Below are 17,894 nucleotides of genomic sequence, written 5' to 3'. Positions count from 1 at the left end.
GTGGGCAGCGTCCTGTGACCACTGATGAAGGTCTACAATTTTTTTCCGAGGTTGTGGAACAGTCTACCTTTGGATATCAGGGCCGCTTCCTCCATTTCTGTTTTTAAATCTAGACTAAAAACGCACTTCTACCAACTAGCGTTTCCTGGATGAGTGTCATGGTCTGCGTTTCTGTTGTTCTACTGTTTTATACTTTGTGTTGCTTTTTTATATGTGTGTTTTATGTTTCAACATGTACAGCACTTTGGTTGTAAATGTGCTTTATAAATAAATTACTTACTTACTTACTTACTTACAAGATGTCCACCTCAAACAGCAGCAACAGATGAGTGGTCGTCTCTGACTTTACATCTACAAGGTTGACCAACCAGGTAGGAGTGTCTAATAGAGTGGACAGTGAGTGGACACAGTATTTAAAAACTCCAGCAGGGTTGCTGTGTCTTATCTCATACCAGCACAACACACACTAACACACTACCACCATGTCATTGTCACATTGCAGTGCTGAGAACGATGTGTGTGTGTGTGTGTGTGTGTGTGTTTGTAAACTGCATGTTTAGGCTGTTGCCCCAGTTTTATGTGAGCCTACATATGTATGGCGAAGGTTTTTACCTGCTTAATAAACCCTTTTTGTAAATTTAATTAATTTGCATTGGTACTTCTTAAAGGTAAAAAGTTTTGTTTTGCTTGGGTTAAAGATATGTTTTCCTGTATTTTTTTTTTTAATGCGAATAGAGCAATCATAAATATATTCTAATTATTCAAATCTAAAAAAATGTAAGTACATGAAGACGGAAGAAGACCCGCCGCGACCCTGACCAGGATAAATGCATCTGAAATTATAAATTAACAACATACACAGATCAGTAGTATTCAGGGTATTCATGGCAATGTGTAAAACCTAACAACAGAGGGCAGACATAGGGCAGACATAGAACAGACAGAACAAAACAGACATAGAACTTTAAAAAATAACATTTGAATTTAAAACAATTATTTATTGCATTTACAGGTGAAAACTGCAATATAATGTTCGGAGGGATCCAACGTGATGAAGAAGGAAAGAATGTTTTCGCAAATTTGAAGTCATTACAGCACAAGCCTGCCCAGCACGTCTTTAATAACAGTGTCCACAACGGGCAGAAACACTAGATGTTGACATAGAAAATCATATTCAAAATAAATCAATACTTTCATGTCTATACTGTGCGAACAGAGAATCTGAAAGAGTGCATCTAGGGAAATAAGGGATTTTTATGGCATATAAATTAGCTTGTGAATGTGTTGTGAACATTAAGGCCTATTAACGTCCCACTGGGCCAGGATGTTAATAAACTGCTGTGGGTCTGTTATTAAGGCCCTCGATTGCTTGAATTGAATTAATAATAACAATTAAATAGCACCTTGTGTACAGTAGTATAATGCAATAATTTAAATAAAAGAACAAAAAGGCAAAATTCAAATTGAAAAGAAAAGTTTGATTCTTTGATTCTGAGAAAAAAAAATGAACGAATGAATGAATACACTGTAAATCAGCATGTTACTGATGCCCCAGTATTTTACGCTAGTCATGCTGTTTTGAAAGGCCTGTATTTGTGTTATGATGGGGAATTTAACCCCATCCCTGAAAATACCTTTGTGTGACCCTGTGATCTCATGGATAACCTGTATTGGAGTTATGATATGGGGATTTAACCCCATCCCCAAAATACCTTAATCAGACCCTATATTCTTATAGATAACCTGCATTTCAGTTATTAAACTTCATCCCCAAAATACGTTTTAGATACTGTGTATTCTCAGAGATAATCTGTAAAAACATCTCTGTGTTGAAGGAAAACCATCTCACTATAGAAGGAAAACTGTAGAAGGAAGAACTGACTGTTTGAGAAAAACTGTGGAGGTTGCAGAGCTCAGGAATTAATGTGAGGTCATGTAGGAAAGAATGAGGAGATGCAATATCAGAATACTGGGAGTAACTGAGATGAATCAGAATCAGAATCAGAATACTTTATTGATCCCAGAGGGAAATTGCAGATGGGTTAAGCTCTACTTTATTTGTTTCAAAGCTGCTGAGAGAAGCTTTGCACCTGAATTAAAGAAGAAAAGAATGTTTTCGCAAATTTGAAGTCATTACAGAACAAGCCTGTCTTTAACAACAGTGTCCACAACGGGCAGAAACACTAGATGTTGACACAGAAAATCATATTCAAAATAAATCAATACTTTCATGTCTATACTGTGTGAACAGAATCTGAAAGAGTGTATCTAGGGAAATAATGTATTTTTATGGCAACTGATTTTTATTTTATTGTATCTATGGGCACGAAAAGAAACAGTGATTATTGATTATTCTCCGCCATGGGCTTGTGTATGTGAGCATGAATGTACAAGGGATGTTAAAAAAATTCCGCACTTTTATATTTTCGTTGGAAATGGTGAGGGCGTAGTAGTAATTTGTTATGTCTGAGAGGCTGAGGGGGAGCTTATAGTCCGGATTTAGCACCATCTGATTTCTACCTTTTTGGACGGCTCAAAGAAGCTTTAAGGGAAAGAAGATTTTCATGTAATGATGATGTGAAAGCAGCAGTGCATCCGTGGCTACACGCTCACCCAAAGACATTTTTTGCTAAATGGCATTAAGAATTTGGTATGACTATGGAAGGTGATTGTGGAAAAGTGATGTAATTTGTTTTCGAAATTCTTGAAAGTCCATGAAAGTCAACACAAATCAGACTTTAACTAATCTATTAGAAAAATTGTCTGAGATTGAAAATTTATAAAAATTCTGATTTTTGTTTTGTTTAGTACTGGCAGATAAGTAAAAAAAAAAAAAACTGTTAGCAGGTTGCTAACTATTCTTGAGAAAAGAACTTTAGGGTTTCTCTGACCATTACTGATGACAATAATGTAGTACTAGTCACCACTTCTAATGTGTTTTACTTTTTTTTTGACCAGCAGATTTAATGATGCTCAAGAGTTAACCAGCTAGCAGAATGAGTAAACATATCAGCTTGTCTTCAAAGAATAGACAAATGAAGGACAGCCAGGGAAATGTTATTATAGTGGTTGACTGAAGCTTCAGCAGACAAAATTTAGTCTCTAGGACTAAATTTAGAAACTCCTCAAGCATGTATGTTAAAGTATTTTTGTCATGTACCTTATCCTTTTATTTTTTGTTTTTATTTATTTATTTATTTATTTTTTATTTATTTATTTATTTTTGTTTTATTTGTCTGTGAAATTGTTTTTGTTTTATGTGTATATTTGAATCAATGTACAGCACTCTGGTCAACGTAAGTTGTTTTAAGAGTGCTTTATAAATAAACTAAACTAAAAACGCTAATGATTTTTAAACAATATTGCAATGTTTAAGATGGCTGTGCGATTAAGAAAGTAATAAATTGTTTACATATTTACTCTTGAAATACATAAATAATTTCATTATGAAACTCTGATAAGTAATGCCCTTACACAATAACATAATATCAGACATAATAACATAATTTCATAATATCCTTTTCATAATGACTTTAAAACATTCAAAAATGTTGCCTTAATAAAACCAATTTACTAACAAGTTAAAACATTCAAACGTCATTTAATAATAAATTTCCAATAATGTACAAATACATTTGAAAAACATCTTTAATTTGTATTGATTTTTATGACAACGATATTTATGTTAATAGTAAATAGCATTAAATCACTTTAAGTATACAGAGCGAGACAACCTACATATCTCAAATTACAGCTTATAGCCATACTATATAGTAGTAGTAGTAGTAGTAGTAGTAGTAGTAGAACTTTATGTGACAAATCGTCCACACTTAATTTTTAAAAGCTTTTAGTCATCCATTGTAGTAAATACTATCTGCAGTTGACCAATGCAAACACTGCAGGCACACACTGATAATGTAGTGCCAACAAGTAATTAAGTATTGTCCATCATGACAAGAAGAAGAAACGATGATAAAAAAGTTTTACACAACCTTGGCTATGGTACATAAAAAAAAAACATAAAGGTAAAAGATGAGTTTCTGATAAAGCAGTTAAGAGACAGTTCAAATAAAGTACACAAATATGGCTAGGTGAGAGCTGAGAGAATGTTACTTCCCTAAATTCTAAAAACACATAATGAAAAACATTTGTTGCCTATGCATATTTACCCACATTTTAATCTTTTGTGTTACAATGCATAGGTATATGTGAGGTTTACAATTACGAATACGTTCAGAGCCTGGTGCTAAAAAACTGGCTTCATAAAAAATAGCAACTGTCAGCATGATAATGCCAAGGCACAAAAGCTTAAAGAGCACCACATGTCTGCCTTAAAGGCAAAGAAAGCTTGATCTATCTAAACCCACATTATGGCACAAAGAAACATAATCCATGTGTGTTAAATGGACAAATGAAACATGCATATACATTCAGGGTGTAATCAATTAACTGTGATTTATCTTCACTTTTGTTTGTCAGTCATAGACATGGGAAGGTAGTGTTGTGCATTATATTATAATACAATGATTACATGTCATTTTCTAGGGGAACTGGTCAGCTCAGTCAATGCTCAAATGCATAATCCTGGATTGTGCTAGTAATACAGAATAATAATAATAGAGTGGCAGGGGGAAAGTAAGGAAATGAGTAGAACGAGAAATGAGACAAGAGAACAAATGAAGTCTTTAGATTTCGTGTGATGCTGGATGGTGCTTGGTCAGGCCACTGGCCTGTACGTTATTCTCGTTTAGGCGTTGCACACGGTACTTTTCATAGTGGATGCTACTGGTGATGTCCTTAAAATTTTGCATGTGGGTTCTGTATAAGATGTAGGGAAAGAATACACAGAAAAAGCAGACTTAGTCTTTTACAAAAAAAGATTCTTTGGGTCCAGTTTTAAGAATGGTAGACAAAATTGTCAAAAGAGTTGGCATTGTTCTCTGAGGTATACAAATTATTCACCTAATAAGGAGGTCTTGCAGATAGGCAAACTCACAGTGAGCAATATTCTCAACTGAAAAAAGAAGAAAAAAAGATATTAATCTTAAACTACCTAGAGTTGCAATCAAAATTATACAACCCCCATTACAAATTAAGTTTATCAGCAAATTCTACAAAATTTACAATAAACCAGTTACACAAGAACAATTTAAATAGCTCAACACAACTAATATAATAAGAGATTCCCCCAAATTAATCACAAAATGCCGCTTACTACTACTACTGCAGTCTCAAAATAAAATACTTTATAATAGCATACATTTGCAAATCATGTGTCTGTAGCAAACACATCGAACACATCAAAACCTGGACTGGCTAGGGGTTTGCTGACAATGACGTTAGATTGCATGTTAGAAATATACACCCAAGAGAGTTCACAGAACTCAATAGAGTTGTCCAAAAAGTTAGGAGATGAGATAAAGGATACAAAAAGATAGAAAATATTTTAGAGATAGAGTTGAAAGCATAGTTTGCAAATTCAAATTTAAAGGATCACTGGATATGGGGGTGTGGCAGAAAGATGAAGCTATTACCGGTTGCCACCAAATTCCTAAAGAGGCAGGTGGTCGAAAACCCTTGAGTGACTGCAAAAGACCTGCAGCAAGATTTGGTGGCAGCAGACAAATGACTCTATGTCTGAATTCCAAAATATACACTTCTACTAACCCAAAAACACAAGAAAAGTCAGCTTAAATATGCTCAAAAACGTATAAATAAGCCACAGAGTTTTGTAATTCTGTTCTATGAAGCAATAAAACAAAACTGATTTTTTTGGGCCTATGGATCAACAGTATGTGTGGAAGAGGGAGGACGAATGAAGCAAAGCATAGGCTGAAATTAACACTTTGTCTACAGTGAAGCATTGCAGTGGTGCTCTGGGGCTGCTTTGCTTCCTCTGGCACCGGAAACCTGTAGTGGGTGGAGGGCAAAATGGATTCAGTCAAGTTTCAGGAAATCCTAGGAGAAAATGTGAGAAGGCTGAAAACTGGGCGCCATTGGGCCTTCTAACAGGAAAATGATAAGTGGCCATCATAGTTACTTGACTTAAATCCCACAGAGGATCTTTGTTGGGATTTGAAAAAGTGGTTGTAGCACACAAACTCAAAAATATTAGTAAACTGAAGGCCACTGCAAATAAAAAATTATTCCTCAGGAACCCTGCCAGAACCTGGTATCTGGCTATGCAATATGTCTGCAGCAGATCATAACAGCACTACAAAGAACTAAAGTTGCTTGTCATAAAAAGGTTTAAACAATAAAGCTTTTACAGGAAATGTAAAAAGATTTAACACTATTATTACTAATATTTTATTGTAAGAGAGTAATTTTATACAACATAAACACACCAAGTCATTGCTAATTGCTGAAGGTCTTAGACTGGAAACAGCATAAAATTAAAAAATTGCACAGACACAACATTAAGAGAATATGGACAAGTCTGAGTTAAAGTTGAATGCTATGGCTGTATGCACGTCTGTTTGCTGTATCTAGAAAAGGATACAAATATTTTAACATTTCGGTAGGTACATACTAGGGCTGGCTCGATACCACTTGTTCAGGTCAGATACTGATATCGATACTGCATATTGAATATCTGCTGATACCGTTAGCATACCGATACCGTCATTTCTCCTCAAACAACTAAGCAGTAATAATACGTCTCAATGCATGGTTAATCTAGCTATATAAATAACAATGCTCAGACTGTAAAACAAATATTCTAAAGGAATAAATACATAACCTACAACATCACAGCTATGCAAAACTGCTGTTTTTATTTTAACTTTTTATTTAAACACAGAACATTTAGCAGCATTTTTGGTTTCACTTACGTTCGAGCTGTGTAGGAAACTGTGTAGTTTGTTTTATTTCATAACAGTAATGGATTAAACAAGATCTTTATCTCAGGTGAGCGATTTATTATTTATAAAGCAATTTTTATTGTTTTTAAACAGTGTTTTTAGATGTGGCAGTAGTAGATGATTTTTTTAAATGTGAAAAGTTTAAGTAGATCAGTGTGTTTTAAGTTCTGAATGGCTGTTGCGGAAGAGTTGTAGATCAGTAGCACATGTTAATGATGTCATCAAGATGCATCTTGAAACGGCAATAAAGGGCACTCTGTTGGAACGTATCTTTGTGTGTTATTTGCTTTACACACAAACAATGGCATTATTTACATTAAGTGTAATTTACATTAAGCAACAGTATCGGATTGGATTACACGTTTTTTCCTTCCAATATCCGATCCAGTGATTTGGGCCAATATCTGACCGATACCGATACAAAGTATCGGATCGGTGCCAGCCCTAGTACATACTAGTACCTTCAATGGTTCCCCATTTAGTTTTTCTTCCTAAGAGCCTCCTCCCATTGACCTGGTACTCTTGGTCACTTCCTACCACTGCAAATGGGATAATCTCCTAAAGAACCAAAGAAAAAACAGTCAACACACATACTTTATGTGCAAATTAATACAATAAAATACTTTTTGACATTCCAATAGTATATTCACATTTGTATAATAACACTGAAGTTTCCCAAATAAATAATTGTGCCAGGAGACAATTACTGTCATATGCAGTTTATACATATAATTAGCACTTACTCTAATTTTTTCATTGATCAGTCTGTCCTCTGTATCCTCATCAAACTCTTTCTGGGGATAGACATCAATATTGTTGACTCGCAAATCTTCTCTGATCTAAAAAGAGGATTAGAGTATTAAAAAGGCATTGATGAATGTGTGTGACCTTTCAGCCCTTAGAGGTCATTGCATGTGAAACCGTCATGATACTGTAATAAATATATTCACATGGGTTCAGAAGTACTTTAGAAAATAGTTCTCATCTAACAGTCCACCGCTGCATTAATAACTGAAACTGTATTACACAAAAAAAGCCAAACTTCTATTCTATACAGACACTCAGCTTAATTCTCTGGGCCCAAGCTTATCTCAGATGGACCAAAAGACAATGAAAACATGCTATGGTAGGGTAAGTCCACACCACACCTTTTAGCTAAAACAGATGGTTTTTCGTACCAAAGTTGAAAAGGAACATCCTGACTGTTATCAGCAAAAGGTGCAAAAGCCAACATCTGGCATGGTAAGGGGATGCATCAGTGACCATGGCATGAGTAACTTGCATGTGTGAAGGTACCACAGATGTAGAGGCAAATATTGGGATTTTTAAGAGACACATGCTGACATCAAGCCAAAATCATAATAATCCGAGCAAAAAGAAGTTTTTTTTGCTCTTATATTGTTTTAGTCATAAAAGACGTATCTTTTTTGCATTAGCATTACAAATGAAAGCAGTTTTGTTTCAGTATGCAGTCTGATTGCATAATAAACAGCATGTGGATCTCTGTGTAATGTGTTACAAAAATTTGAATAATACAGTATACCGTTATAAAGTAAATCTTATAATAACTGCACCGATGTTGTCAGGAAGAGTTTTATTACACCAACTGCATTTTTATAAATTATGATCAGCTTATTTTGTTAGTGCTTGTAAGGAACTGTTACTAAGACTACTGGTTAAAATCTACATTATTAATGCTGAACTGGTTCTGCTCACAGTGTTTATGTTCATCTTACTGTAGTACATTACTGCCATGTTGTCGGTCATCGGTTATCTACCGACTAATAAAGGTCAGTTACCAGTTAAAAGAAATTGGAATTATTGCATTCCTATTACTTAAACTTTCATGGGAGATGTTCAGGGTCAATGAACCCTTACCTCTTTTTACCCAGCTCCAACATTCACATCATATACCAAAACTCTATCTTATCATTAAGATGAGTTAACTCCAACTCTATCATTATTTATTTATTTTAATACTAAATATTGATCCTACACTATATGGCCAAAAGTATTTGGACACCTGACCATGAGCTTGTTGGAAATCCTTTTTCAAAAACAAATTTACCAGCCGAGTGTACTGTGTCCTATTACTGCATTTTAAGGTCGCTGTTAAAATGTTTTTTTTATTTGACTTCAAGAATAAAGTTGTTATATTTAGATTCTGAGAATAAAGTTACAATACTTCATAGACGCTGTTGTGAAGTTGTTTCAGCATTCTACTAACAAATGCTGATGTGCCAGGAGACAGAAAGTATAACTTTATGTTCAGCATCCCTCATTTGTACAGAGGTTGCTTGTGTATGTTCCTGTAGTACACCCTTTGCCCATAAAATTTTTGAAGGTAATCTTGAAATATTACAACTTTATTATGACTTTTCTCTCTAAATAATACCTTTTTTCTCAAAATATTACAATTTTATTCTTTAAGTATTTTGACTTTATTCTCAAAATATTATGACTTTATTCTCAAATGTAAAAAAAAAAATAACAGTGGCACTAAAACATTGTTGTAGCCCTCTCCTAAAGTACTGCAAAAGTTAAAAAACAAAAATTAGGATGATAGTTCAGCCTTAGAAATGCAAACAGCAGAGATAGTTATCACCTAAACAAAATAGCTCATGCTCCTTACAAATAATTGCTTTATCACACAAGTTCCGTGTACAGTACAATGCACACATTGGTTCATTTTGTTTTTTTTATAAATAAACAAAAAAGAGGTTAGGTCTAATGTCTACTTTATATTTATTAATTGAAGAACAGCTGTAGCCATAGCCATTTGTTTTTATTAATGTTTTTGTTTTTTTAGGGCAATTCTGACCAGAGACCTATAAAATGTCTTCCTATTCAAATGACAGTGGTAAAAATAGACACAGATATTAAGGAAATAAGCCCATTTCATACTATCATACTACACTGTATATCAAATCATCTGTATCCACAAGTTCAACTTCTGTTGGTTCTGTATTGTCAAAGCATCATATTAAAATCTCAGCTGGTTAACAGCCTAAAACCCACCCAAATGTGTAGTTCAAAATCATAGCTGAGAGGCAGATGATAAATTTGTGGAGCAAGAATTATTTTAGGGACATATTTTAGAAAAAAAAAAGAAAGCTCACCTTCTTTTTGAAAAAGTCCCTCTCTTCCAAGGTCAGGGTATCCGCCTTGGCAATGACTGGAACAATGTTCACCACTTTACCTAGATGCCTCATGAACTCCACATCCAAATGTCTCAAACTGTAATAAAAAACAATTTCTTTTTCAATTAAACTTTCATTTAGAGCACCTGGGAAAATACTCCTTAGGCTAGGTGTGCAAAGCTATGTGTTCACTTATTCCAAGAGACAGGTCTGGACTTCAGGCAAGCATCTGCATTATATTTCTATAATGCATTGTGACAAGGGCGATATGGCTTGGCTTTGTCTTGCTGAAACAAACTGGTCTTTTCCTGAAAAAGAAGTCTAGATGGCAGCATATGTTGTTTCAAAATGTGCACGTACACCTCAGCATTAATAGTGCTTTCACAGATGTGTCCATGTCACATGTGCTTTCGCATGCACATATCATGACACTGGGATGATTCTTTTTGTCTTTAGCCCAAAAAAAAGAGACATTCATTATTTTCAAAAATAACTTGCAATTGTTAAAGCACAGCTTACACTTCCACTTTGCGTCAGCCCATCCCAGATGAGCTTGAGCCCAGAGAAGTCAGCATCAAACTGTTTAACGACAAGGGTTTTCCAAATATTTTTAAGCATATGTTATTATATTCATTACAAAAGCTTGTTATTTTTTAATGTAGTGCCATCCGAGAAATCGAAGGTGGCAGGCAATTGTACTTGTTTTTGGTTTTTCCCTTTCTCTGAATTATCTTAATATTTGCATGTTGTTAGGACTGTAGATGGTAAAATTCCTAAATTTATTGTATGAAGAGAAACCTTTATATCTATTCACATAGTTTTTGCAAAGTGATCTTTTGTAATGCAACTTTAAACCCCAATCATGGTAGCATCCTCTGGTACCTATTCATCAATGGAAAGATCCAAATAAGGTGTTTTTTAAACCTTTTTACACATACTATACGGATAATACACAGGGTGTACCCTAAAAATGTTAAATGGATACAAAGCACTGGAGAATATTTAGAAAAGCAGCAGTAAAAGTACATTTATTTTGTAGAATATTTTGCACTCCAACATCTCCCAGGGGTAGGACATTTTGTAAAATGCAATAAAAACAAGAATCTGTAATATGTTAATTTACTTGAACAAAAGTAAAAATTGCTGTCTTCTAATGTTTTGACCGACCAAATGTATTTTGTAAATATGAACAAATTTAGAATTTATGCCTGCATAATACTCATACATACTCATCTCAAAGCAACAAAGTTTATTATGGGTAGACTAAAACGCAGTGGATCGTGGTGTGGTAAGATGAGTCCACTTTCACCTTGTTTTTAGGGGAAAAGCCTTTCTGTGCTGAAGGCAAAAAAGACCTGTCATGGTAGTACAGTGTATCACAAAAGTGAGTACACCCCTCACATTTCTGCAAATATTTCATTATATCTTTTCATGGGACAACACTATAGACATGAAACTTGGATATAACTTAGAGTAGTCAGTGTACAGCTTGTATAGCAGTGTAGATTTACTGTCTTCTGAAAATAACTCAACACACAGCCATTAATGTCTAAATAGCTGGCAACATAAGTGAGTACACCCCACAGTGAACATGTCCAAATTGTGCCCAAATGTGTCGTTGTCCCTCCCTGGTGTCATGTGTCAAGGTCCCAGGTGTAAATGGGGAGCAGGGCTGTTAAATTTGGTGTTTTGGGTACAATTCTCTCATACTGGCCACTGGATATTCAACATGGCACCTCATGGCAAAGAACTCTCTGAGGATGTGAGAAATAGAATTGTTGCTCTCCACAAAGATGGCCTGGGCTATAAGAAGATTGCTAACACCCTGAAACTGAGCTACAGCATGGTGGCCAAGGTCATACAGCGGTTTTCCAGGACAGGTTCCACTCGGAACAGGCTTCGCCAGGGTCGACCAAAGAAGTTGAGTCCACGTGTTCGGCGTCATATCCAGAGGTTGGCTTTAAAAAATAGACACATGAGTGCTGCCAGCATTGCTGCAGAGGTTGAAGACGTGGGAGGTCAGCCTGTCAGTGCTCAGACCATACGCCGCACACTGCATTAACTCGGTCTGCATGGTCGTCATCCCAGAAGGAAGCTGACGCACAAGAAAGCCCGCAAACAGTTTGCTGAAAACAAGCAGTCCAGGAACATGGATTACTGGAATGCCCTGTGGTCTGACGAGACCAAGATAAACTCGTTTGGCTCAGATGGTGTCCAGCATGTGTGGCGGCGCCCTGGTGAGAAGTACCAAGACAACTGTATCTTGCCTACAGTCAAGCATGGTGGTGGTAGCATCATGGTCTTGGGCTGCATGAGTGTTGCTGGCACTGGGGAGCTGCAGTTCATTGAGGGAAACATGAAATCCAACATGTACTGTGACATTCTGAAACAGAGCATGATCCCCTCCCTTCGAAAACTGGGCCTCATGGCAGTTTTCCAACAGGATAACGACCCCAAACACAACCTCCAAGATGACAACTGCCTTGCTGAGGAAGCTGAAGGTAAAGGTGATGGACTAAACCCAATTGAGCACCTGTGGCGCATCCTCAAGTGGAAGGTGGAGGAGTTCAAGGTGTCTAACATCCACCAGCTCCGTGATGTCATCATGGAGGAGTGGAAGAGGATTCCAGTAGCAACCTGTGCAGCTCTGGTGAATTCCATGCCCAGGAGGGTTAAGGCAGTGCTGGATAATAATGGTGGTCACACAAAATATTGACACTTTGGGCACAATTTGGACATGTTCACTGTGGGGTGTACTCACTTATGTTGCCAGCCATTTAGACATTAATGACTGTGTGTTGAGTTATTTTCAGAAGACAGTAAATCTACACTGCTATACAAGTTGTACACTGACTACTCTAAGTTATATCCAAGTTTTATTTCTATAGTGTTGTCCCATGAAAAGATAGAATAAAATATTTGCAGAAATGTGAGGGGTGTACTCACTTTTGTGATACACTGCATATAGTATGTATAAGGGTACAGTTGATGCAGCAGCATAGGATTAGCAAGTAATTTAACCATGGTAAACATGCTTCTGTCTAAATTTTTTGACTGTGTTGCAGACATAAAATTCCAAATCTTACAAAAAAGCATTTAAGCTTTAAGCATTGGAAATATTTTCATTGTACTTTTGTAAATTTAATAAAGGTGTAAGAGGTGTAAGAAAAATTCGGATTCTTCTTTTTACTACATTTTACAAACATATGCACTCTGCTTTTATTTCCGTTTAAGCTACTCTTCCAAGGTTGCTAAATCTGGGTCGCCAAAATGTCGCCAGAAGGTGGTGCTAGTTCACATAAAAAATGTTATCAACCGACTCAGATAAGCTAAAACATTGGGACAACCCGCTTAATATGCTGTCAGCTTTGACCCATCGAGACATGCACCCACAAGCCATTTGAAGGCATTCAGTGTTGTTTAATATTAGAATGATACCAGCAGGTCATTTAACTAATGTACTGTATGTTGTGAGGAGGTTTATCTTACAGTGCATAATGGTGCTGTTTCTTCCTTTTGTAAATTATGCACACATGGTGGACAAGAGTTAGTAAAGGCACTTTGGTTAACAATATAATGGATAGCAACTAAGAACAATATTAAGTTTTTTTATGCCCAGTCTGGCAGCTTATATTTTTAAGAATTGTAGATTGATAGTATGATTATTTGTATAATATATTCAATGCTTTATATTACAACACCAAATCATAAAAAGTTGGGACAGTATGGAAAATGCAAATAAAACAAAAAATGCAGTGTTCCTTATATTTACTTTGACTTTTATTTAATTGCACACAGTTAGAACCCAAGATATTTCATGTTTTGTCTGCTTAACTTTATATTTGTTAATATACCTCCATTCCTGCATTTCAGGCCTGCAACACATTCCAGAAAAAGTTGGGACGGGCAAAATTGCAGGTTTCACAGATTTTTAAATAAAAGTGCCACATTTCATGGCAGTCATTAAATAAATGATGTCTGTGTTTTCACACCCCTCTCTGTGTCCACATAATCGGTTGGAAGTTTTCCAAACTAAGTTATCCGAGTAGTGTTTTTAGCTGCTTTAGACTTCGACATCTTGGACATTTTGTCTAACTGATTGCTAGTGTAACCGAGCGTCTTCAGAGCTCTTTAGAGTTTATAAAGAAAGAAATAAACTGGAATCCCCAAAAGGGACTCAATACGTAAACACATACATCAAACATTGTCAGCACATTACACAACAGAAAAGTCTGTTACAATAACTTAATTGGCATATGATTGCTAAGACCGCCTCATATTGCGCGTCATATTTCTTTTCTGTGTTCAGCAGACCATTTTTATTCAAACTTACAATTGTGACCAAATACAGTGCAAGCATTTAGGGATTAAAAACCTTGCTCAGAGACCAGACGGTTAACTTGATGGTGGTAGGGACTAAACCATTAATCTTCTGATTAATAGTCCAGTATCTTAACTACTTTGAGCTATCACACATGATTCTTTAACAAATGTTCATGCATTATATCACTATATTACCACAAATTATCAATACATAACCGCTAAACTGCTAGCTTCCACTTCACTACTCGCTGCCAACCCTGCATGTGCTGTTAAACATAAAAAGCACTACAGCTTTTTAAGTACAGTGCAGTACAGCAGTATAGCATACAGCTAGATTATTTTGCAGACTGATAATTAAAAAACAAACTATAAAACACCACCCTACAAAATAAAAAACTAACCATCTATGGGACATGTTTTACACAGTATGTCACACCAAGCCTCTGTGTGCTCTGGTGCTTTGATGTGCCACGCCCCTCTCTCCATGAGTCTCCTGCCACGCCCCAGCACATGATTGGTTCATTTGAACTAATTGGCTCCAGCTGCCCTGTATTTAAGAGGTGCACTGGAGCACACACACAGGAAATAGTTTTGTTATAATGTTGCTTTGTTGGACTGCTCTGGTGGCTTGTTTTGAACTGCTCTGGTGGCTTGTTTTGAACTGCTCTGGTGGCTTGTTTTGATCTGCTCTGGTGGCTTGTTTTGAACTGCTCTGGTGGCTTGTTTTGAACTGCTCTGGTGGCTTGTTTTGAACTGCTCTGGTGGCTTGTTTTGGTTTGGACTTCTGGACAGGACTCGGTTAAGCTCTGTAAGCTCTGTAAGCTCTTGTGTTTAGCTCTCGTTACTAGCTATGTTATTAGCTCTTGTGTTTAGCTCTCGTTACTAGCTATGTTATTAGCTCTTGTGTTTAGCTCTCGTTACTAGCTATGTTACTAGCTGTTATTAGCACTTGTGTTTAGCTCTCGTTACTAGCTATGTTACTAGCTCTTGTGTTTAGCTCGCGTTACTAGCTATGTTACTAGCTCTTGTGTTTAGCTCGCGTTACTAGCTATGTTACTAGCTCTTGTGTTTAGCTCGCGTTACTAGCTATGTTCCTAGCTTTTGTTACTAATAAATTCTTATTGTGTTTGCATCTCTGCGTGTGTTTACCCCATTGTCTCGCCTAGGCCCCCGTTCGTGACATAACAGTTCCCCTTAAGGACACAGCGAGATGTATTTTGTTCATGTTTTCCCAGAGTTTAACTCCATGAGGTTCCCTCAGACCCTACCGCTTAGTAGGCCAGCTCCATATGATGGAAGCGACTCATTTGTCGACGGCTTCCTTCTGCAGAGCCAGCTCTACCTGCAGCACCTTCTGGACCCCCAGCCAGCTGAAATCGACAAGGTACGATTCATGATGTCTAGACTGAGGGGTGCCGCTCGTGAGTGGGCCAGGCAGCTGTGGTCTGACAGGGGAGCTGTGCTGAACTCGGTTAAGGTGTTTGAGGGCCTCATGAGAGCCAAATTTACAGGAGGGAACCCCTATGATTTTAGTATAGGGAAGTTCGCAAAACCTCTTGATGCTACACGCAGCAAAGTGCCCACTGCAGCTTATACCCGGCATCCAGTGCCTACTGGGGATGTTAAAATTTCCCCAGTGCCCACTGCTGATGTGGTCCGGGTGCCAGTGCCCGCTACTATTGCTCGTGACCGTCCCAAGTTCTTGTTAGGAGCCAGTCAGGATCGTTTATTTAGTCCTGCTCCTTGTAATGACCCCAAAGGCTCCAGGGGTTCTTCTGTTTGTTCACCGGCTCCAGTTTCAGGTACTCAAGTTCGGGTGAGTCCTCTGTCCAATGACTCCTAGTCAGTCTAAGTCTTTGTCTAGGAAAGTTTATGACTGAATCCTGCCCGTTCGGGTAGCTTCATATTCGCCATTGTCGAGTTCAGTCAAGTTCAGGTCATGTTCGCTAGTTCAAACTCGTCCAGCCACTGTGTCTAGTCCAGTTAATTCTATTAGTCCGTCGATCTTGCCTGTTTCTAGTCCGTCTGTCCAAGTCTGTCCTGTCTCCAAGTCAGGTTCCAGGAGTTCTAGTTTGTCTAGTCCTGTTCCGTGTTCGTCTGTCTCGCTCGGTCTTAGGAGTAAGTCAACGGGTCAGGGTTTCCAAAATGGTCTGTTTGTACGTTCGGGCCCTCCTGCCACCCAGACAGAGTCGAACAGTTCCAAGTCCTCTCCAGTTTTGTTTCCTGTCAAAGTTCCAAGCTTTATGTTCCAGCCTGCAGAGTTCAAGACACAGGCTACTACAGACAAGTCTCCTTCAGCTCTGCTGCTGCCGCCACCAGGTTCCAAGCAGCTGAGTCAAGAAACCCCTTCAGGTTCCAAGCAGCTGAGTCAAGAAACCTCTTCAGGTTCCAAGCAGCTGAGTCAAGAAACCTCTTCAGGTTCCAAGCAGCTGAGTCAAGAAACCTCTTCAGGTTCCAAGCAGCAGATTCAAGAAGCCTCTCCAGGTTCCAAGCAGTTGAGTCAAGAAACCTCTTCAGGTTCCAAGCAGCTGAGTCAAGAAACCTCTTCAGGTTCCAAGCAGCTGAGTCAAGAAACCTCTTCAGGTTTCAAGCAGCAGATTCAAGACGAGTCTTCAGGTTCCAAGCAACTGATTCAAGACGAATCTTCAGGTCTCAAGCAGCTGATTCAAGATGAATCTTCAGGCCCCAAGCAACTGATTCAAGACAAATCTTCAGGTCTCAAGCAACTGATTCAAGATGAATCTTCAGGTTCCAAGCAACTGATTCAAGATGAATCTTCAGGTCCCAAGCAGCTGATTCTGGACGCCTCTCCAGGGTCCTCGCAGCTGGTTAATGATGTTTCTTCAGTGTTTTCGCCGCTGACTTCGGACGCCTCTCCAGGGTCCTCGCAGCTGAGTGATGTTTCTCCAGTGTGTTCGCAGCTGACTTCGGACGCCTCTCCAGGGTCCTCGCAGCTGACTCAAAGAGCTTCTCAAGGCTCCACGCAGCTGACACCCGAAGCCTCTTCGCCAGGCTCTACGCAGCTGACTCCCGAATCCTCTTCGCCAGGCTCTACGCAGCTGACTCCCGAAGCCTCTTCGCCAGGCTCTACGCAGCTGACTCCCGAAGCCTCTTCGCCAGGCTCTACGCAGCTGACTCCCGAAGCCTCTTCGCCAGGCTCTACGCGGCTGACTCCCGAAGCCTCTTCCCCAGGCTCTACGCAGCTGACTCCCGAAGCCTCTTCGCCAGGCTCCACGCAGCTGACTCCCGAAGCCTCTTCGCCAGGCTCCACGCAGCTATCTCCCGAAGCCTCTTCGCCAGGCTCCACGCAGCTGGTTTTTGTTCCCGAGTTGGCGCCCCCCGATGGCGCTTCTGTTTCCATGTTAGCACTCCCTGAAGGCGCTTTTGTTCCTGAGTTGGCGCCCGCCGATGGCGCTCCTGTTTCCATGTTGGCGCTCCCTGACGGCGCTTCTGTTCCTGAGTTGGTGCCCCCCGATGGCGCTTCTGTTTCCGAGTTGGCGCCCCCCAATGGCGCTCCTGTTCCTGAGTTGGCGCCCCCTGATGGCGCTCTTGTTAAGTCGGCACCCCC

At 38.5% G+C, this 17,894-nt stretch overlaps 1 protein-coding gene across 2 annotated transcripts in view; it reads right to left on the bottom strand.

Annotated features, from left to right (window-relative positions):
- Window positions 1–3,665: 3,665 nt before the first annotated feature.
- Window positions 3,666–17,894, bottom strand: part of septin9a (septin 9a) — an 88,115-nt gene continuing 73,886 nt past the window's right edge. For both annotated transcript variants that reach the window (XM_063018502.1, XM_063018503.1), the window contains 5 exons: window positions 9,983–10,100; window positions 7,607–7,702; window positions 7,325–7,421; window positions 4,963–5,014; window positions 3,666–4,818 (listed from right to left, as the gene is read on the bottom strand). In XM_063018502.1, the coding sequence (XP_062874572.1) occupies window positions 4,686–4,818; window positions 4,963–5,014; window positions 7,325–7,421; window positions 7,607–7,702; window positions 9,983–10,100 (496 nt within the window). In that variant the 3' untranslated portion in view covers window positions 3,666–4,685. The remainder of the gene's footprint in view (window positions 4,819–4,962; window positions 5,015–7,324; window positions 7,422–7,606; window positions 7,703–9,982; window positions 10,101–17,894) is intronic.

This window comes from Trichomycterus rosablanca, chromosome 22, assembly GCF_030014385.1.
Source record: "Trichomycterus rosablanca isolate fTriRos1 chromosome 22, fTriRos1.hap1, whole genome shotgun sequence".
Classification (NCBI taxonomy): Eukaryota; Metazoa; Chordata; class Actinopteri; order Siluriformes; family Trichomycteridae; genus Trichomycterus; species Trichomycterus rosablanca.
Note: the sequence above shows the minus strand (reverse complement) of the source record. Positions and strands in the feature narration are given on the sequence as shown.